At 36.9% G+C, this 21,565-nt stretch overlaps 2 protein-coding genes across 5 annotated transcripts; one reads left to right on the top strand and one right to left on the bottom strand.

Annotated features, from left to right (window-relative positions):
• Positions 1–788: 788 nt before the first annotated feature.
• On the bottom strand, positions 789–3,904 carry LOC130729524 (probable inactive receptor kinase At2g26730). Its single transcript, XM_057581303.1, has 2 exons — positions 2,327–3,904; positions 789–1,679 (listed from the first exon to the last, which is right to left on the bottom strand). Exons 1-2 carry the CDS (start codon positions 3,723–3,725, stop codon positions 1,141–1,143), a joined length of 1,938 nt encoding a protein of 645 aa, XP_057437286.1. The 5' UTR covers positions 3,726–3,904; the 3' UTR covers positions 789–1,140.
• A 2,086-nt stretch (positions 3,905–5,990) lies between these two features.
• Positions 5,991–17,451, top strand: LOC130729523 (DNA repair protein UVH3). Of its 4 annotated transcripts, none has more exons than XM_057581299.1 (19): positions 5,991–6,209; positions 6,306–6,556; positions 7,069–7,226; positions 7,297–7,395; positions 7,546–7,660; positions 7,913–8,091; positions 8,171–8,294; positions 8,536–8,613; positions 8,687–8,740; positions 9,132–9,316; positions 9,416–11,117; positions 12,057–12,251; positions 12,342–12,427; positions 12,638–12,911; positions 13,017–13,153; positions 13,317–13,373; positions 13,794–13,878; positions 15,491–16,093; positions 16,444–17,451. In XM_057581299.1, exons 1-19 carry the CDS (start codon positions 6,122–6,124, stop codon positions 17,143–17,145), a joined length of 5,172 nt encoding a protein of 1,723 aa, XP_057437282.1. In that variant the 5' UTR covers positions 5,991–6,121; the 3' UTR covers positions 17,146–17,451. The 4 variants fall into 4 exon arrangements, with proteins under 4 accessions (XP_057437282.1, XP_057437285.1, XP_057437283.1 ...); XM_057581300.1 differs by having other exon boundaries at positions 6,074–6,205; XM_057581302.1 differs by lacking the exon at positions 13,317–13,373 and having other exon boundaries at positions 5,992–6,209.
• Positions 17,452–21,565: the final 4,114 nt, after the last annotated feature.

Here is a 21,565-nt window from a genome sequence, read left to right as displayed (position 1 = left end):
AATAAAAATAGGTGGAAATTAAGTGTTTAAAAAGGGAGGTGTGTATATATCATTACTCATAAAAAAAAAATACTGTATTGCTTAGTGTTCATGTTGTGAAACCCGAGCCAGAATCAGGGCAAATCCTAACTTTCCTAGAATACAATAGTGAGTTATAGTGTTATACAATCTAATACAATCTCAGTTAAAAGCAAAATGAGGATTTTTTAAACGGGTGTTACATGTATAAGAGTACTATCTCCCTTATCAAATGTCAACTTTGAAGGAAAAAAAATTAACAGTCATGTCATCTCCGTTAGTTGACTAGAATTGACGGAGGGACTAACTTGACTGACATTTGCTACATTCAAGGATCGCGGGATGAATTTTTAGAGCTTAAGGACCAACTTAACAACACTTAACAGATTCAGGGACCAACTTGACTATTTATTCCCGATAATATGTTCTATCCTTGAGCATATCTTTTTTGTTTTCAACTTTCACAATTTTCGAAATTCACATCAAGACACGATAAACTAATTCTTTTTCATGAATATTTGACAAATCCACAATCATAAAAAAAAATCAAAACCTGAATGATAAGGTAAAACATTACCATAAACAAAATATTTAACCATATCAAAGTATTCAAGATCCTAAATACTCAAATTTACAAGAAAAATAAACAATTTTAGTTAACTTTCATTGTCAAAATACTCATGTTTATAAAATCTAAATTGTTCTCATGGGAAAAAAATGGGGTGTTTCTATTTACATGTGTGTGTAAGGCATAGACATCACAAAACTCATTGTTCAAGTTGGAAAATGCTATTAAGTTACTAGCTAAACTAAACAGCCCAAAGAATACAAGTAGGAATAGTGATTCAGTCTGCAGTCTCAGGCTATTATTTCACATCCCTTCCTTGTTATTAATAGAAACATACAAAGATTATACAATAATTGATTTCGGTGTTGCGCTGGTTTCGAACTGAGTGGGTGAGATTTTCCAAACTAACAAACCACTCAGGAAACCAGTATACAGTAACTGAATTGAAGGAAGGCCAAATATTCTACAAATATTCCTGGAACACATCAGAAAATTTCACTTGAGAAAAGCTTTCCAATCAGTCACTCTTTTCATTATCACTTTGTACGATTAAATCATACTTCATAAATCAAGGATTTTTCTTCATCCTCTTTTATAGTGTTAATCATAAGAACAACTTGGTTCATGCTTGGCCTAGCCTCAGGGGAACGATTGACACATCTTAAAGCTACCTGAAGCAAATTAACCATCCTCTCTTCACTTGCATATTCTGATAGGAGAGACCTATCAAACACTTCACCTGTCCATTCTTCCCTTACAACTGACTGAACCCAATCAGCCAAATCCATCCCATTACTTTTTACTAACTTTCCAGTGAGCAGTTCAAGAAGAATAACACCATAGCTATGAACATCTCCCTTGAACACATCTGATGAACTAGTAGCAGTAGGTGTGTTTTGTGCATCATCCATGCCCATTACACCATACTCACTTATGCAAGGTTCCATATTAATGTTTAGCAAAATGTTTGAGGATTTCAGATTTCCATGAGCAATTCCATGCTGGCCAAGCTCCTGGTGCATGAAAGCTAATGTTTCAGCAATTGTAGCTGCAGTTCCTAGTCTGCTGGTCCAGTCAAAGGCTTTGGAAGTTCCTGAAAAAAAACATATCTATTACTTTAGTACATGTTGCTTAATATGGACAAGTTTACAAAAAAATTTGCAAGCATGATATTTACAATTTACCTCCTCTAAAGTGAAATATTCACTTTATCTTTCACTTTAGAAGGCTAAGAAAGTCATTACAACTGTCTATTGAAATATCAATGGTTCAGATTTATAAATATCATTGTTTGTTACACAAGTGCAAGTATGTTATCATAATCTCTTGCTTTAAAGAATCAACTCCTATATGTATATAAAGAAAAGGAAATTTTTCACATGCCTTTCTTGATTGCTACTCTATCTCTCTCATAATTGACTAATAAATGATTGTTCGGTGTAATAAATGTATTCCTTGCACTCATGAAAAATCCTACATTCACGCAGTCAATGAATTTGAGCCGTTCGATCAAAACCAGACATCACAAATTTTGAGTTTACCTTTGCCGGTCAATCTTGGTGAAAATGAGTCATTCAATCTTAATTGAACGACTAAGTGTCCTTGAGTGTATGAATTTAGGATTGTCTTGACTATAAGAGACCTAAATCCATGGGAGTGCTACCCTCAAAAAATGATATGATATTTCCTGTTCAATGAAGTATAACAGATATATAAGAAAAAGGATGATGTGGTATATACCATGTAGAAGCTTGAACAAACTTCCATTGTGCTGATACTCATAGACCAAAAGCTTCTCTTGGTGGGAACAATAGAAAGCAAGAGGTGACACTACATGAGGATGCTTTGCTTGACTCAGCAATTGCATTCTTTGCTTGAAGTCATGGGTGGAAATAGTCCAATCCTTGATCCTTTTCACAACCACAGTTATGCCATTGAGAAGCATCACTTTATAAAGACTTCCATTCTTTCCTCTGCCAATCAATTCAGCAGGGGCCCTCAGCAAATCCTCCAATTTCAATTCACTTACCACTGGCCTTGAAAGAACTATAAGTGATTGTGATTGTGATTGTGAAACCATCCCACTTTCAGAAGTGACTGAAAACTCAGATCTGCTTACCTCTGCTTTGGATTCACTTGTAACAACATTGCTGGACTTTTCAGCACCACCAACATTAGTTGACACTACCCTTTTCAATGCTTCAAATTTCTTTTCTTTCTTCTTTCTTCTACACAGCTTCAAAACAACAAAAAGGATAAGGACAACACCCAATGCAGCATAGCCTGCATACATAAGAATCTGCTCTTTAGAAGGACCCTTTGATCCTTTTGATTTTTCTGATGCTTCTGCTTCACTAACAGCCAGAGGAATATCAGAACACTTTTTTGGCAGTGGATCTCCGCAGAGTTCAGGATTCCCAAGGAAACTGTCTGCAAAGAAATAACCATGCACATCTGGAATAAGGCCACTGAAGTTGTTATATGAGACATTGAATTGGTCGAAATTGCTGAAATCGAACGCAGGTACATCTCCATTGAGGTGGTTGTTTTGTGCAAGGAGCATGTTCAGCCCTGAGATTCTGGACAATTCAGGCAAGCGTCCTGAGAAATTGTTGTTTGAAATGTCTAGCCTTTTCAAATTATTCAACATGGCAAGTGAACCAGGAAGGTTTCCAGCAAGGTGGTTTCCACTCAGGTGAAGCTGAGTGAGTTGTGTACAGTTTCCAATCTCAGCTGCTATCCCTCCTCCAATGTTGTTTCCATCTAGACTAAGAATGGTGAGAGACTCAGCTAGGGGCTGCAATTTACAAAGCATGGCAACATCAAGAGTTCCAGATAAATTGAACCTGTCAAGATACAACTTCTTTATAGAAATGTTTTGAGCATCACAGTATACACCTTGCCATTGATCCTTACAAGGATCAGAGTCTTGTTTCCAAACCAAAGTGGAATTCTGTTGGCCATTAGTACTAGAGAGTTGTGCCAGGAAATTTACCAGTGTTGTCTTGACCTCATCCTCCACACAATTGGTCATGTTTAGGAGGAAAAGGGATGTGATGAAGACTACCCAGATAGAAGAAATTCCTTTCATTTGGGGAGAATATGAGGTTTGATGCAAAAGTTTAGGTGGATCAATCATCTTTAATGCTAGAAGTGAGTGTAGTCAATTTGAGATTGTTTATGAATAGAATAGATTTTGAACTGTAAAGAAAGTTGATATGTTGAGGGATTTCTGCCGGAAATTGAACCGGTCCAATTGGCTGATACTACAATGACTATTTGTCTCCTAGTTGGTGTCATTGACATTCATAAAAAGAAAGAGTAAAAAGAATGATGCTGGTGCAGTCATGATCAAACTAATATTTGACAAATATTGGCCGGCAGGTAGAAATGCCGGAACTATAGTGTACTGTCTTCACCTTCTTAATTTGATTCATGTGGCATTGACGTTATGAGCTTCTTATTAAAAACACTCAAGGATTGGACAACAGTGAGAGGAACAGCAAGATTTTTGCTTGAAAGTATTATGATTTTTTTTGGTTGATAATTACTAAATGAAGTAGGCGAGCCCAGGGATAAGGTTGTTGCTGCCTTGTGACTTTGCGATTATAGATTCGAGTCGTGAAATCAGTCTCTTGAAAAAAATGTAAAGTAAAACTGTCTACATTAGATTCACAAAGTGGGTCCGGCCTGGAAACGTATGAGGGAGTTCAGACTATTCTTTACATCCAAATGCTATGGAAATATTATATTAATTTGGCTTAATAGCTCCACAGGCCCCTGAAATTGTACCCCGTATGAAAATAAGTCCCTGAATTTTTTTTTCCGATTCCCGGTCCTTAGAAAAATTTGTTTGATCAAAATAAGTCCCTGAGCGTGTATACTCCGGAGAAGACGATGGTTGACGACGGCGGTCATGGCGGCGCTGCGACCGGGGTGTTGGGCCGGCTTCGTCTCGTCCTCAGGAACTCAGTGGTGGTGGTCTCGTGGGCTGGGTCGTCACTGTTGAAGAGAAAATGTCAGTTGCAAGTTGATTTCTTCTCGCCGGAATTTATGGAGCTTCTCGGTTTCTTTGTTTTAGCTTTGTTTCTTGCGATTTCTTCTCCCAGATCAGATATATGAAGGTCCAGGAGTGTTTTAAACATGTTATTTCATGGTTTGTGGAAACAATGAGGAGGCAACCACCGTCTTCTCTAGCGTATACACGCTCAGGGACTTATTTTGATCAAACAAATTTTTCTAGGGACCGGGAATCAGAAAAAAAAAATTTAGGGACTTATTTTCATGTCGGGTACAATTTCAGGGGCCTTTAGAGCTATTAAGCCTATTAATTTTTACTTCATTTAGGCCAAAGTAATGTGGATGGTTTCCATATGTTGAAGTGAAAACGAAATAAAAATCCACCAGAATATGTGAAGGAAAAAACTAGGTGTCATTTCTCCTTGTTCTTCTATCCTTTGATGAAATTGTCTAAGCAAAGAGAAGAGCTTTCTACAGATCACTTGGAATGAACTTGTTTAACACAAGTTCTCATACATAGATTGTGTGACCTTGGCGGTTGTGTGAACTTGGCAGAATAAGTGCCAGCCTGCCAAAGGCCTGTTATTGCAGGTGACTTGATTTGTGGAAATTTTAAACAGATAATGATATTTATGCACACACTTGGAGGATGTGTGTCAAGATTTCCCACAAACATAACAAGCAATAGAAGATTTAGAATGAAGTTTATGTTGATCTTATTATCCTGGGTAAGTGGTAACCATGTCCACATTATCAAAAAAATAAACATTCTCTTTATTCCAAGAACTTCGTTTAGATTTTCATGCCCATAGTAAATGTAACGAGGTCATTAGTGAGTTCAACAACCTTCAATTATAGTTCTTTCACATCTTGTGAAGTATTTAACTCATCAATTTCTTGGAGGTGATCAATGTCAATCTTAAGCTTAAGATTTTCAATAGTCAACGGATGCACCTTATGCAAGATGGGGCAATTACCCTACAATATTATATTGCCCTCATTAATCACCATGCCTTCACAATTATACATCAACACATCAATTAACTTTTTATTAGAGCAGTTTTAGACATTCAATCACCTCACTGGTTTAAGGAAAATTATTATAAAAAGTTGAAAAAGAAGTGTGAAATAAAGCTAGACCAAGTATCCAAATCAAACGGGTAAGAGGAGAATACTCTCATTCTGGTTGTGAGACGTGTTAGCACGAGTGTAATATTAGATGATTCCCCTCGAAATTGTAGAATAAGAGTTTTATTCATGATAGTTATCTTAGTTTACAACTTTAATTTGTTTCCGAGCATTTACCCTCCTTTTAATAAAAATAATTATTTGCTTTGACAAAATAAAATTCACACGTGTATCGTACGGTTTATGATCGCTCATTGGAGAGGAAAGTCGTTTTGGCAAAACGACCGACTCATCCATGGTCGTATTAGTCCTACACTTGCCTTGGCGGTAGATTTCAACCGGCAAAGCAAAGGCAATTGAAGCAAAACTAGCAGCAGTAAAGCGACAATGGGAGTTCACGGTCTCTGGGAACTACTCGCCCCCGTCGGCCGCCGCGTCTCCGTCGAAACCCTCGCCGGAAAAACCCTCGCCGTCGGTACTCTCTCAAACCCTTCCTTTTCTCATTTCCATTAATCTCATCAAATAAATAAATAAACAATCCCGTGAATTTCATTTTTCTGTTTGTTCTCAGACGCGAGCATATGGATGGTGCAGTTCATCAAGGCGATGCGTGACGAGAAAGGTGAAATGGTTCGCAACGCTCATTTGCTAGGTTTCTTCCGTCGGATTTGCAAGCTTCTGTTCCTCCGGACGAAGCCTGTTTTCGTCTTCGACGGCGGAACCCCCGCCTTGAAGCGACGCACCGTCATCGCGCGTCGCAGGCAGCGGGAGAACGCCCAAGCCAAAGTCCGCAAGACTGCCGAGAAATTGCTGCTCAATCATGTCAGTGTTTTGGTTTGATAGAAAGCATAATTTACTTCACATTTGCTTGGTAGTGTCAAATTCAGAATGCAATTTGTTGAATGTTGATACATTGATTGGCCTACAATTTTCATGTTGTGCAAAAGTGAGTGAAAATAAGAAACTGAAAAGTGGTTTTTAGGTCATTTACTATACAGCAATGAGTGTGACAATCTTGTGTTGATAGTTTTGTTCATAGTGTTTTTTGGAAATACGTGTTGATTCTGTAATTTTAGTTGGACACTTATGCCCAATCCTGTGCGATTTGCGATGTGAGTAACATTCGATAACATTAAACATTAGTGTTTGATTGTAAAATATTCGTTACTCTGTGGGTCCTGAATATGAGGAACGTGAATTTAGTACCACTTTTTACTCTTATGGATGAGCAGATGTAGCACATTAAGTATATTAAGATGCTGCGTTCAATCTTATTTTGTAGGTGTGTGTATTCCGCTATCTCAGCTTGTTTCTTTTTTGTTTTCTTTTGACAGTTAAAGGCGATGAGGTTGAAGGAACTGGCTAATGATATTAAGCACCAGAGGCAGAAGCAGGAGAGTGATGCTAAGGGTCAGAAAAAATCTAGAGACATGGACTTTGTTGGTAGCGATTCAGGAAGAAGTCATGTGAAAGAGAAAGAACTAGATGAAATGTAATCTGCGTGTGCTGTTGTATATCTTCGAATTTTTCTTCTATCCAATATTTGTTCATTATTTGGATAGTTTATTTAGGTCTGTAGCTAAATCTGCGGCCAAGGAAGACAGGAATTTATCACAGGCAGTAGCATCGGCAAGTTGCAACTTGGAGGAGCTTGATGAAATGTAATCCACCTATACCTTTATCTCAAATAAAAGGGCCAGAAAGCCATGGAGTATTTATATATGTTGCTTAAAAGATGTTTTTTTTTTCAATACAATTGATCTTGAATATGGTTGATAACTTGTATATGATGTTTGAATGAGTTAATTTAGGCTGGCTGCATCTATAGCTGCAGAGGAAAATGGAATGCTTGCCAGAAAAGGAGTGGCATCTACCGTGAGTTATCCCTCAGAGGGGGAATGCGATGCAGATGAAGAGATGATTATGGTAAATTTGCATATGCTGATAAATGGAATGATTTCAAATAGGCATTGCAATAATATGATTCTTTTATTATTTTGCGTATATGCTAGTTTCTTTTCCCCCTTGACTGTAGTTTATACCTTTCTAATAATGTATATGCTAGAGTTATTGCAGAAAGTAAGGAAATATTTGGTCTTTCTTTGTAGTTGTTACATTCTAATCCTCTCTGTTGATGCTCCTGAATGTAAAATGTTTTTGTTCATTGTTCAATTACAGCTTAAAGGAAAGAAAATAGAAGGACAAGTGGATGAAGTTGACAAACAGAAACCACATGAGGTCAATGACCGGGTCAAGGGTAAGGAGATTCTGTTCAATGAAACTGACATGGTAGGATGTAGCTCAAGATGCGATCATGTGACATCAAGGAGTCATAATCAAGAGAAAATTGATGAAATGTGAGCTGCATGAAAAGTCACAATTTTGAAGTTGTAGTGATTTTGCTTTGTTATCAGCTCTGTCTTGATGCATTATTAGGTTAGCTGCAACTATTGCTATGGAGGAAAATTCAAATTTAGTAAATAATGTATCAACTTCTCTTGGGGCTTCCACAATTGAGGACGAGGATGGTGACTATGGTGATGATGAAGAGATGATACTGGTCAGTTTATAGCACTAGTCATCTGTGCCTTTGAGTTATTTAATCTGGCTTGTGCTAAGAGTTTAGACAACGGCTTGGCCATTTTCTAATTTGGTAAATTTAACTCCAAAAACCACAACTATTCCAAACTTCAAATTAATATTAAGTCAGGCTTCCCTGACTCCAAACTCAGAAATTGTCATATATGGAATCTGTACATCAAGAATAAGTATAGTGAATTTATTTCACTTTGTTTTGACAGCCAGCAATGTACGGTGAAGTTGATCCAGCTGTTTTGGCCTCTTTGCCTCCATCAATGCAACTGGACCTCCTTGTTCAGGTAATTGAGTTCACAGAGTATTTTCTAGCTTAAGTACTTTTAGTTTGTTCTGATGTTAGTTATTGTTTTACAGATGAGAGAGCGATTGATTGCAGAGAACAGACAAAAGTATCAGAAAGTCAAGAAGGTTGGTGAGAAAATTTTATATTTAACTTGGATACGTTGAAAAGTTAAAGATATACTGAACTATAAATTGCAGTTATGATGAATAGTGTATCCTGTTAGACCATGGTCCTCTGTGACATTTTAGTACATTTTGGAGGCAAAGTCTATTCTGGTAATTATGTATTTCATTGTTGGAATTGAGTGCTGGTCATTGTTAGTTTAGATTATAGTGATGCTTGATGGCATTGATATTTCACTTTCTCCATTTACTATGTCATATTACCATTGTTATCTCTTTTTCATTGGTCCTTTTGGTGTGAAAATTACTTTTCCACATTACTTATGGGGGATTAGATGCTTTAATTTTATGTTACTAATGTATGTCTGTATGTCATCTGGATCGCTCCTTTCAGGATCCTGCAAAATTCTCTGAGCTACAAATACAAGCTTACCTTAAAACTGTTGCTTTCCGACGTGAGATAGATGTAGTGCAGAAAGCTGCTACTGGAGGAGGAGTAGGGGGTGTACAGACTTCGCGAATTGCATCTGAAGCCAACCGAGAATATATATTCTCGTCATCTTTTACTGGTGACAAACAGTAAGTATGTTATATCTTCTATGTGTTTGGGCTTTTGATGACAAAATGTCCATCCTAGTAATCATAACTTTCTTTTTCTTTCCTCTCCTAAATATGCAGAGAACTCACCTCCACTAGAATAGAGAAAAATAATGAAGATAAACAACAGAAGGCACAAGGAACAAGTTCTTCACGGAATTTTGCAAATATCATCACAGTAGGCAATAATTCTGGTACTTCAGTTGGATTGGTTTCTGCTGAACCTGGAGAGCCTGTTGATGAAAATATTGAGACATATCTAGATGAGAGGGGTCGATTTCGAGTAAGTAGAGTAAGAGCTATGGGGATGCGCATGACTCGTGATATACAAAGAAATTTGGATTTAATGAAGGAGATTGAGCAGGAAAGGACATATGTCAATAATGCTGCGAACATTGAAACTGTGCTAAATATAGAGAATAGTGGTCCATCAGAAATTTCTGGGATCCACAATATTGGTAAATCACGAGAGGTAAATGTTGACTTTGTTGGAGAGAATGTGCAAAATGAACAATTAATACTTGACAGGGATACTTCGTTGGAGGTATCCTTTGAATACGATTGCAAGAATAAGTTTGTAAATGGCGAGGATGATATATTTGCCAGTTTAGTAGGAGGAAATCCAGTGGCACTCTTCTGTGCTGATGCTACTACAGCAGAAGTGCAGTGTTCTGGTTCTGATTCAGATTGTGATTGGGAAGGAGTTGTTGGAGGTAAGAATACCACATTTCCAAGTCATAATAAAGTGGAACTGAAATCCTCTTCTGCAGACGAGGATAATAATAATGACAGTGAAGTAGAATGGGAGGAAGGATATTGTGGTGGTGCTAAAAGCACCTCACTGTGTCCAGCTGAGTCAGGAAAATTGGCATCCCGAGGATGCTTGCAGGAGGAGTCTGATTTGCAGGAAGCAATAAGGAGAAGCCTTGAGAATACATGGGACGGGAATCTTAATTGCAAATCAACTGTAGATGAGCATTCAAATGCTTATGAGAGAAAATTGGATTCTGAATTAGAACATGATGATAATTTTCGTTGCTCTGGCTCAACGGATTTAAATGATAATAGTATGGGTGGTTCCCCTTTGCCTATGAAGGGTAGTATTGAATCAATTGAATTTCAACAAACTGTAGATGCAGATAAAAAACATGATTGTGTGACTAGAAGTAACCCACAAACTTTCAATTTTCATGGAAGTCAGTCAAAGTCATCTGGGACATTTAATTTGAATAAGACAGAGATATTGATTGACAAACCTCGCGGACTGGATGGACACATTTGTTCTGAAGATTCAATTTCAGATGCAAATGTAATGATGAAGGATGAGGATCCTGTGGTTGCAGAGCAATCATTGGATATACATAATGATGATGGTCAAGTGTCTTTCTACTGTAACAAGGTGTCCAAGGTTTGTCCACTTGGTGTGACTGAAGAGGAGAAAAGGAACCATATTAATGAATCTGAACTATTGAGTAATTCTACCAAGAGTCCAAAGCCTACTATTCTTTTGATGGGGTCATCCTTGAATAGATCTACAGAAGACCTTGATATTGAGCCAAAATTGCCTTCAGAAGACAATGATGGAAATTTATCTGAGGAAAGGAATAAACTTGTCATAGATGCAATGAACACGCCTGGAGTTTTTCCTGCACAATTACCTGAGGTCCAATTGGAGGATGAAATGGAAATTCTTGGTCAAGAGTATATCAACCTTGAAAGTGAGCAGAGGAAGCTTGAGCGTAATGCAGAATCTGTTAATAGTGAATTATTCACAGAATGTCAGGTGCAAAACTAAAGCTGGTCTATATATCATATCGTTACTGACTGTTATTTTTTCAGTAAACTGCTCCTGGCTGCTCCATGCTTGTTCTACCACTTTAATTTTGTCATATATGCTTAACTCTTGGATATGTAATTTTGATTGAAGACTTGTACAGTGTACAGCATATCAGTCTATAAAAAAGACATACTTTGTATTTTGCATTATTGAGGTGCAGATTTAATATAAAACACTATCTTGTATTTATATTTTGATGTTTTTCATGAACGGGAAACAGCACTGGTTGAAAACAAGGGCGGAACGGAACAATGTTTCAAAGAAGAACATGTATAGAAATGTTATTGGAACACATTAAACTAGACTTTTGAGAAAGTTTTGCTCAATATTAGTTCTAACAAACAAGGTAGACTCAAAGCCAGCAAACATACCTAATTTTCCTTTACAGATGTGCCATACTAGTGAGACCAAAGATAATTAAGAGTACATATATATCAGCCATATAGTGTGCAGTTAGGAAGTCATAAAGCTAAATCATGTGTAAATAGGGACCACAAGCAACCATATCTAGTTTAATTGAATAGTGTTGCATGGTTTGTTGTATACATGTCATCCAATTGTGTAAGAGCTTAAGCTTTATTTTGTGGTTTTCCTTCTTGTTCAGACACTGGTTAACTGAGTAGTCTTTAGACTTCGATGTTGCTGAAAAACATGATTAGTTGGCCTACATTTTGTTAAGGTTTTGAAACATTAAAGCTCAGTTTGATGTGATAATTTGATGAAGTCATGGTCCTCAATGCTGAGTTTAATATTTACATTGTGAACTCTTTTCCAAGCCTTTTGGATTAAGATTTGGTTGTAAATAGACAGTCATATATGTACCTCTTGATCAGTTATTTTCCTTACATGTACTTAATATGTTTGTGATGCATCTGTATTCTGTAGGAACTACTGCAAATGTTTGGCTTGCCTTATATTATTGCTCCAATGGAAGCTGAAGCGCAGTGTGCTTACTTGGAACTCGCAAATCTGGTTGATGGTGTTGTAACTGATGACTCTGATGTCTTTTTATTCGGGGCTCGTAGTGTTTATAAGAATATTTTTGATGACCGCAAATATGTAGAGACATACTTCATGGAGGTCAATATCTTCTAAAGGCTGTGACCATGTGAATAAGTTTGTGTTGTAAAAACTTTCTAATTGTGATGCTTTTCTTTATTACCGGTTCAGGACATTGAAAAGGAGCTTGGATTAACAAGAGAGAAGGTGATTCACATGGCACTACTTCTTGGGAGTGATTATACTGAAGGTGTAAGGTGTGACAACTATTGAGTTACTTGCTTCAGTACTTGGTTATGGCTAGTGATGCATTGCCTTTCTGCATGGAGATGGTGCTAAATATCTATATCTGGCTTTTCTATGTCCAACTTGTAGTATAATATTTGCATATATCTTATGCTGATATGCTTATACTGACTCCACATTTATGAACTTGACTGTATCTTTTTGTTTGTATGCTTGTGTAGTGGGATTGGCATTGTTAATGCTATTGAGGTTTTAAATGCGTTTCCTGAAGAAGATGGCCTCCTCAAATTCCGGCAGTGGGTTGAGTCACCAGATCCCACAATTCTTGGAAAGTTGGGAACAAAAAGTGGATCCAATACCAGAAAGAAAGGGTCCAAAGTTGAAGAAAAGATAAATATCGAGTCTGCTTCAGACCAGAACATCTCACAGGTTCAGGAGCAAAAGGAGCCGCCTGATCACATGCCAGAAATAATGCAAACTTTCATGGATAAGCATGTAATTGATTTGATGCATTCTCTGCTATCCAGTAATTTGAAGATTATTTTGCATTTATTTCATCCCGTTTGTGCATGACCTTTCCGGTTTCTGTTTTCTGAATAGAGAAATATTAGCAAGAATTGGCATATACCTCCTTCTTTTCCAAGTGAAACGGTTATATCTGCTTACTGTTCTCCACAAGTTGACAAGTCAACTGAGCCGTTCACGTGGGGAAAACCAGATCATCTTGTTCTTCGCAAGTGAGTTCATATGTTTCTTTCCTTGTTTCCATATCCCTTGTTTCTGCCAAATGGCCATTCAGTTCATTGATTATTATATATGACACTTTGGATAGACCTTGAAAAGAGTTTGTTTGAGTATGTTAGGGTAGTCTCTCATTTCTTTCGTTCACTAAGCCAACAGGAGTTCTCTTCCTCAACTGCTTATTGTTTTAGCTAGGGGTGTGGTTACATTCAGAAGGTTTGATTCCTCTCATCCCCATTTTCTGTGGTCCAATAGCATCTCTCTTATACCATAAAACAAAAGGGTTTTCATTCTTGCTTACACAAATCAATATGTAGTAGTCAATCCATTGGTATGTATGTTTTGAAAGTTCAGTATGCTTGATGTATGTATGTAGTAGCTTTCATTCTTTTGGAGGAGTTTCAAAGAAACTATGCTATGCTTGATCAATAGAGGTTTATTAAGTAACAGTTTCCCTAGAAATTGGTCCTTAATTTTCTATCCATGTTATCAATCTGAGCATAATTATCCTATATCTTAACTTTTGAGACTATATATTGATCCCACCTCTAGAATGTTCTTAAAGAATACCTTCTTTACTGTTTTGCATATGTATTTCTGCATTGTATGATATTCTGAATTGCGTCCTGCAAACAGATTGTGCTGGGAGAAATTTGGGTGGACCAGCCAGAAAGCTGATGAATTGCTATTACCTGTTTTAAAAGAATATAACAAACATGAGGTCAGAGACTTTGTTTTATTGATCTCCCTTGTCCCTGCTTCTACTGGATGCTGTTTGTTACTTCTTTTTTTGTATTAAAGGATGGATTTAACTTGATCACTATATAGGCAAGCTTTCTAATTGTTGGTTATCTATTGTCTTCTTAATACTCTTAGGATATGAGAGTTGAGAATTAAGTATGGGCTGTTATAGCTGGCAGTTAGTTAGGAGGGGATTGGTTAGATAAATGAATGGGGAATGTGAGGTTGGAGAGAGCATTAATTCAGTTTGTTACTGGGAAAAACAGTGGCTCAGTTGTAAGGGGGAACCCTCAGAAGAGAATCTTCCCTCCTTTTCTGTTCATTTTTTTCATTCAATAATAATAGGCTCTTTCAGTTCTGCATTGCGGGTTCCTAGTAAATTTTCAACTTCTGCTACAATCTCCTCTATCAGCAGGTCAGGATTAAATTTTGCCACCTGTCCCTTTCTTCACATACCTTCTCCAACAGCTCGGTTTAGGATCCATTGAAGAGTGTTTTTAGTGACACCTCCCAATTGGTTGGTCCTATTGTAGGTGGCTAGCTCCACCGTTCTTGTCCTGAAAAGGTCATTACTACCTCCAATTTCTGGTGAATCATGATCAAGATTCGTTTCTGGTTGTCTCTTTGGCTGAGAGGATGCACTATGGTGCTAGTGTTGGTCCTCCTCTTCTACAGTAATTTCTTGCTACCTTACCCAACCACCCAAGAGAAGCTTGACCTCATCGATTCCCTCAAAACTCTTCTTGATTTCAGAGGCTTGCACCTCTACCCTCTCTTTGCCACCACCATGGTTTTGTTTCTTGACCATTGGCCTTCTTCATCTTGGTTTTCATTCTCTGTATCCAATGACTGTGGTATGTCACTGCCACACTTAAGACCACTACCCTTGGAATTCTTTTCCTCCCTCTCTATTCCCTCAGAAAATTTCCTTCTTCCTCCTCCATTATATCTAGTTAGCATCTTGAGTGGGTCAAATCAAATCCCTCAAGTTTCGACTTAATCACCGATAGCTGCGATCCCTGCTCCCAAATAACCTTTATCAACATCTCCACTGTCAATGGAATTAGCTCGAAATATTGGTTATTATTACTAGCATATTTGGTCATTTAAATCAGCATCCTGCATTTAAGTTCATTATTGCAGAGCTGTAATTATGCAATTATAATATAGCCAGCTATAGGATAGCATTTCAGGCAGTTTAGCTACATTTTAGGGATTGTATCATACTATTAATATGAGAATTCTCCAGCAAGGGAGAACACAGTTCAAACGTATATTTCTCAGAGGAGGGAAATTTATCTAGGACTTATGACTGTTATAGCTGGCAGTTCGTTAGTAGGAGGGGATTAGTTAGAGAAATAAGTAGTGGATATGAATTGGAGAGGGCATTGATTCAGCTTGTTACTTGGCTTGAGAAATTAGAGCAGTAGCTCAGTTATAAGGGGAAACCCTAGAGGAGAGTCTTATCTCCTTTTCTGTTCATTCTTTTCATGTAATAATAATAATCTTTCATTTTGATTTGTGGATTCCTAACACACTCCTAGTCTCCTAGTTATATGAATATCCTGACATTATTGAACCTTTTCATGTAGACTCAATTGCGATTGGAAGCATTTTACAGTTTCAATGAAAGATTTGCAAAAATTCGTAGCAAGAGAATTAAGAAAGCAGTGAAAGGAATTACTGGTAAGCAGCCTTCAGATTTGATAGATGGTTCTGCAGAAAACTTGTCGAAGAGTAGAAAGAGTGGGACAGGAAATCCTGTTGAAGCTGAGGATAACAAATTTGAGACTTCAAAGGTAACAGAAGAAAGTCTTGCGGGTCGGAAGAAATCAAAAGTGAAAGAGTCAATGAAAAGGAAGAATGATGGGAATACAGCAGCTAAGGCACAGTCAAAGAAAAAGAAAATCTATGATGATCCTTTATCAGCACCTGGTACATCTGAGGTGTCAAATTTACAGTCATGTGTACAAACCAAAGAAGGTCGATGTCATAAGGAATTGGTTCCTAATAGAAGTGGCAGAGGAAGAGGAAGAGGCAGAGGTGGAAGTGTAGGAGTAAAAGGAGGAAAGCGAAAGGGAAGTCTCATTTTTGAAACATGTGAAACTGAAACATCATCTAGTAGCACTGACATTGATGATCATGGGCCAAGAGCGCAAGTTGATGTATCACAAGTTCCAGAAGTTGTGCGAAGGGTAGGTTTCATTCTGATTCTTCTAATTTATGAATTGAAAATATGAATGATGCTCCTTCAAATTATTTCTTTGTTGAAAACTTTCCTTTATTCACCATTAATAATAAACAAATAGTGATGCTTTGGTGCTTCTCAATCCTGTCAACTTCATGAAATGTAACTGTTATCTCTATATAGTTATAAATGAAAAGGTCACCATTTCTTCATAGACTTTCTTAAATCAGAGAGTGAGTTCTCTATTTTTTTTCCTAATCTAATTTAGTCTCCTCTATGGAACTGACTTCCTAACCAAGCTAACGACTTCAACTCAGCTTTATGTATCTTAACATTTAAATTTTGTGTGCTTACTAGTCAACACGATCACGGAAACCTGTCAACTATTTAAAGGACCTTGAAGTTGAAGATGGTGTTGATTCATTTGATCAGAGCAATCAGACATGCTCGTTTGACGAGCCAGCAGAAAAATTATTTCACAATCATGGTGAATGTGGAGATGGTGCAACTGATTTCAGCAATGGGAAAGAAAGCAGTCTAGTAGATCTTCCTCTAAAGGAGAACACACCTAGAGATTATCTGGAGTCAGAAGGTCGGTTTTGCATGGATGCTGGTGAAAGTAGTCCCCCAGGGACTAGCAACCGTGATAGTTCGTTTGATCCTGGCCCTTCTGATGACTACCTTAAAGTGGGAGGTGGATTCTGTTTAGATGATAGTGAGACAGGTAACAATGATGATGCAATTGATAATACAAACACTGCTACAGACGATTATACTGCAGAGTTCCGACACAGTTCTGAATTTGTGGATGAAACTGACTCTGATAAAAATAGTTCTGATAAATTGTTTTCTGGTGCTGAAAAAGCTGAAAATGAGGTAGAAGATGGAACGACTCATCGTAAATCCAATGAAAAGCCAAGTGACCACCTTGAAAATGCTAGTAGTTATAATCATTCTAACATAGGGGCCTTGATACCAGAGAATGCTCAACACATCAGTGAGACCTCTACGGGAGCTTTCAGTGCTATGCCTTTTTTGAGGAAAAGAAAGAAGAACTGAAGCATTCCTGACTTTAGATGGATGTCACAGGTTTGTGTGTATTTGTCAATTCATCCAGCTACGGGAGCTTTCAGTGCTATGCCTTTCAATTTCGGATGCTGCTTATATCATTTGTACTATAAAGATGTTATATGAGCTATAATGTCGATCAAGTTGTTGAGACATTATGTCTTTATTGATACTTGATTTTTTCCTGGTTTCCTTAGCAGACCTTAATTCCTAAATTTAAAGGATTTGATTCTATTAACTTTGTATATAAGTAGTGTACAAACTACTCTTGGAAATTTATACAGAAAACGTTTTAAAGTTCGTATTAGAACCTCTATAATCAAGTGTTCTTGAGATTGATTCTTGTTGCCCGATCTTCTAATGATTTCTTTTGTCGAAAATGTGGTGCACTAACGGGGCAGGGTATAAGGCCTAAAGGAATGCTATTATTTGGCGCTACACATGGGCCTAATTATGCATACCAGTAGTACTAAAAAATCGAACCATGCATTCATGGAATGCATGCTTAATGTCTAAATAATCTACCTGTAGACCCCATGATAACTGAAATATTATGGGGGGAAAGGTTATCTCATTCAAACTAAAATATGACAAGTACAATAGGAATATATGGGTTGACATATACATCGAGTAGGGACCTAAAAAGGAAAGAAAATAAATCACAATCAATCTAATCTCTATAGCCAAGCAGCTTATTGGGATTGAAATTGAAAAAAATACTTCCTTGAACGGAAATAATGTTATCTAAACAATACGATTTCAAATATCTACAGCTGGCCCAATAATATTGTTAGTATATGACTTTATTGCTGGTAATCGTAGTTATAGATTTATATTTTTTATTGAATGAAATTAATTCATATATTGAGGATGATAGCTTTATACTCCGAAGTTGTTAACAATACATGCATGGCAATAGGTGTCTCTCTGAATGTTGTCAAAAATACATTTGTGGGTAGCACAAATCTTAGCAATAAATTTTATCAAAAAAGTCTTATGCTCCACATGACTTTCATTCATTCATGAAATGCTTTATCCATTTCATGTGTGTAAAAGTCAAGTGCAACATGAAGCTTTTTTTGGTAGATAGAGTTGTTAAGGTTTGTATTCCCTGCACATGTATATATGATCACACATTTTAATTTTTAAGAACTATTTTGCTTTTATCATATATGTAGACTATTACGGTAAACTAATATATTATTCTAACAAAAGTAGTCACTCTTGTGTAATTAAAAATATATAATTTCTGCTATATTACTGACAGTCTGAATTGTCAATACATTACCGACGGTTTTCATATATTACAATATATATATATATATATATATATATTAGAAAGTGTCGTCCTTGAGGGTTTTGGTATCTTTCTGCTTGATATGATGCATGAGTTGGGTCATCTAGTCCTCCCAAAACCCAATGGTCCTAGGCGGTAGAGGCTGAACCACCTTCGGGGTGACTTGTTGAGAGTCAAGGATTTCACCCAGTACTAAAAAAACCCCAATCCTTGTCTGCTAGGGTTTCATATTCTCTGAGCCGCCACCCCCTTGGGGGCTTCTCCCCCTTGGGGGTTCCCCTTTTCCTCCATTAGGGAGGCCTTTTTCCCCACAATATGTGGGTTTCTCCCACAATAGGTGGGTTATCTTTCACTCTAGGTGAATATGCTACCCAATAAATGGGTTTCTTTGCTGTTTTTCCCTCCCCTTGTGTATGGTTTCCTTCCATCTCTGTTGGCTACAGATCTGCTCTCCCCATGGGTCTCTGAACGCCCTCGCCGTGCAACCACTGTTGTGTCGTCGCCGCCACGCTCTTCTCACAACCACCACTGTGCCACCTGCAACCACTCACCACTGCGGCCTTCACCGGCCTTCACTTGCTTCCACCAACCACCAACCGAAGCCACTGTCGTCTACAAAGACAACCTCCAAGTTGGTTTCTCCCAGATCTGGTCTCTGCTTCTTTGGTCCCCTGATCTAGAGTGTTGAGCACTGATGTCCTTGTAGCAGAGATGTTTTCTGCTGACGGCAGAGCCGACAAGGCTAAGAAGCGACATTGTTAGGTTCATAATCAATTTTTCGCTTTATTTGAAGCAGATCGGACTTTGGGTTGAGCTTTGGAGCCATTGCTGTTTCCGTCTCCGCCGTCGTTCCACCGCCATCTCCTCTGTGGTCGGGCGAGGGTTCATCTGACATATGGTTCATGGGCTGGGCCAGTGTTACAGGCTTGGTCCTCTTGGGCTTGTTGCAAGTAGTTTTATTTTTAATCTCCTAGTTTCTAACTTTGGGTTAGGTGTAGAAAGGAGTCATGGGCTCAAGTGTAAGGAACTGACTTGTATTTCTCTGGCTTTACCAACCAGTTGTACTACCCTTTCGGGTTATGGGCCTGACCCGTGTTATTAATGAAATGCTTACCTTTCACAAAAAAAAAGGATAAAGTACTGAAAATGAATGTGTCAACTACTCCGGCAAACAACATAAAGCAATATAAGCTATCTAAATGCTCCTAGTGATCAATGTCCTTGTAGTATGAGTCAATATACGTTGGTCTATCAAAATTATTGTGGAGGCACTATGTTATTATGTTGCTGGTGAAAGGGTGTCAGAAGGTGTGAAATTTGAGACTTCTAGGGTGGTGGCGCCTCCTGTCTCATCTTCAGCGACGCTTCACTCCTCCTGATCATTTGAGTGTTGTGTCATTCATGATGTATTGATTGCTCGAGGTGCCGCAACCTCACCTTCAAGCGTCATACAACGTCAAAATTTGGTGGAGTTGGATGTCTTTTGACCCATGGATCACATACGACCCAAGTCAGAACAATGTCACAAAAGAGTTGAGGTGTTGGATTTTAGGGTGTGAAAAACAAGGATTCTAATATTTGACTCAACCACACCTAACATTCAATTGTCTCCATATATATCAAATACTGAATCATTTGTAAATTTTAATGTTAGATGCAAACAAAATCTCTAGTTTACAATTAATATATATATATATATATATAATATTAAAACTCTAGTAGTGCTGGCTATTAAAATAAACTTAAACATACCATTATAAAAAAGACAACTTGTATTTGTACAATTCTTTGTGCATTGTTTGTACAATAAGGGCCCGTTTGGTGGTCAGGAAAGGATAGGGTAGGACAGAATAATAATCATATCCAGTTGTTATCTGTTGTTTGTTGCACCAGCAAGATAGGATATTGCTATCATGTCCATCATGTGTAAAAGTTATCCTGAGGGGGAGCTAGGATAGAACATGATAGGATATCAGTTATATATTTTCTTTCAGTATGCTAATTCCAAATTAAATTATTTTAATATTATATAATTTAAAATAATATTCATTAATAAATATAAAAACATTAATTTAAATAAAATAAAATAAATAAAATTATTATTCATAAATAATAAAATAGACTACAAATATTGATGTATTAATAGTAATAGACTAATTTAATATTTTTCATCTCCTATTATTTAAAAATTAATAATATAGATATAAAGTATTTTTTAAATAATAATATTTTTTATTTATCACGTGTCACAACTAAGTGAAAACCAATTGATTATAAATATTATTTTTTTTATAGTAATGAACTAATTTTCTATTTTCATCTCTTATTATTTAAAACTATTTATCTACTTATATAATAATTTATAATTTAAATATATAGTACTTTTTAAATAATAATATTCTTAATTTAGTTAACTTTTATTGTTAATTATCACATGTCACAACTAAGTGAAAACCAATTGGTTAGTAGCATAATTTTATTTAAAATATATGCTATCTTCAAAACAATAAAATAAGCTAATTAATAAAATTTAAATTAATTTTAGTTATTTTAAAATATAGACTCATTCATGAAAATGTAAAAAAATAAAATTTAGTAAAATAATTAATTTTTAAATGTATTTTTGTATTTAAATATAACATTTTTCCTTATCATATCCTGTCATTATCATGTGCACCTCAAACACAGGATAAGATAAGAGTACATTCTGCTCTTATCCTATCATGTTGTTATCCTGCTCACATATCATATCCTATCCTGACCACCAAACGGACCCTAAGAGTGGTTGAAAAAGAGAAGAACGTGGAATAAGATGATTCATATGGGTTGAGAAGGCTTTGAAGGGGTGGTTGGTATTAAAGATTCAGCAACCTTGATAGGGGTTACTACTATTGCTTTTGATCCTGATGGTGATGATGATGCTGACGAACCCAGTGGGGGTCCATATTGATCCTTTGATTTGGGTTTTGTATCACTCATGTTTTCCCTGTAAAAATTCTCTGGTTAGAAAATCTGGAAGGGAGTTACTATCTCCTTTAATATGAGTTATTTCAAAATCAAAGCAAGAAAGTAAAGATTGCCATCTGGCAAAAATGTGTTTTGAAACTAGGTTTT

The sequence above is a fragment of the Lotus japonicus genome, chromosome 1, assembly GCF_012489685.1.
Source record: "Lotus japonicus ecotype B-129 chromosome 1, LjGifu_v1.2".
In the NCBI taxonomy this organism is placed as follows: Eukaryota; Viridiplantae; Streptophyta; class Magnoliopsida; order Fabales; family Fabaceae; genus Lotus; species Lotus japonicus.
This window is presented reverse-complemented; position numbering and strand designations above follow the sequence as displayed.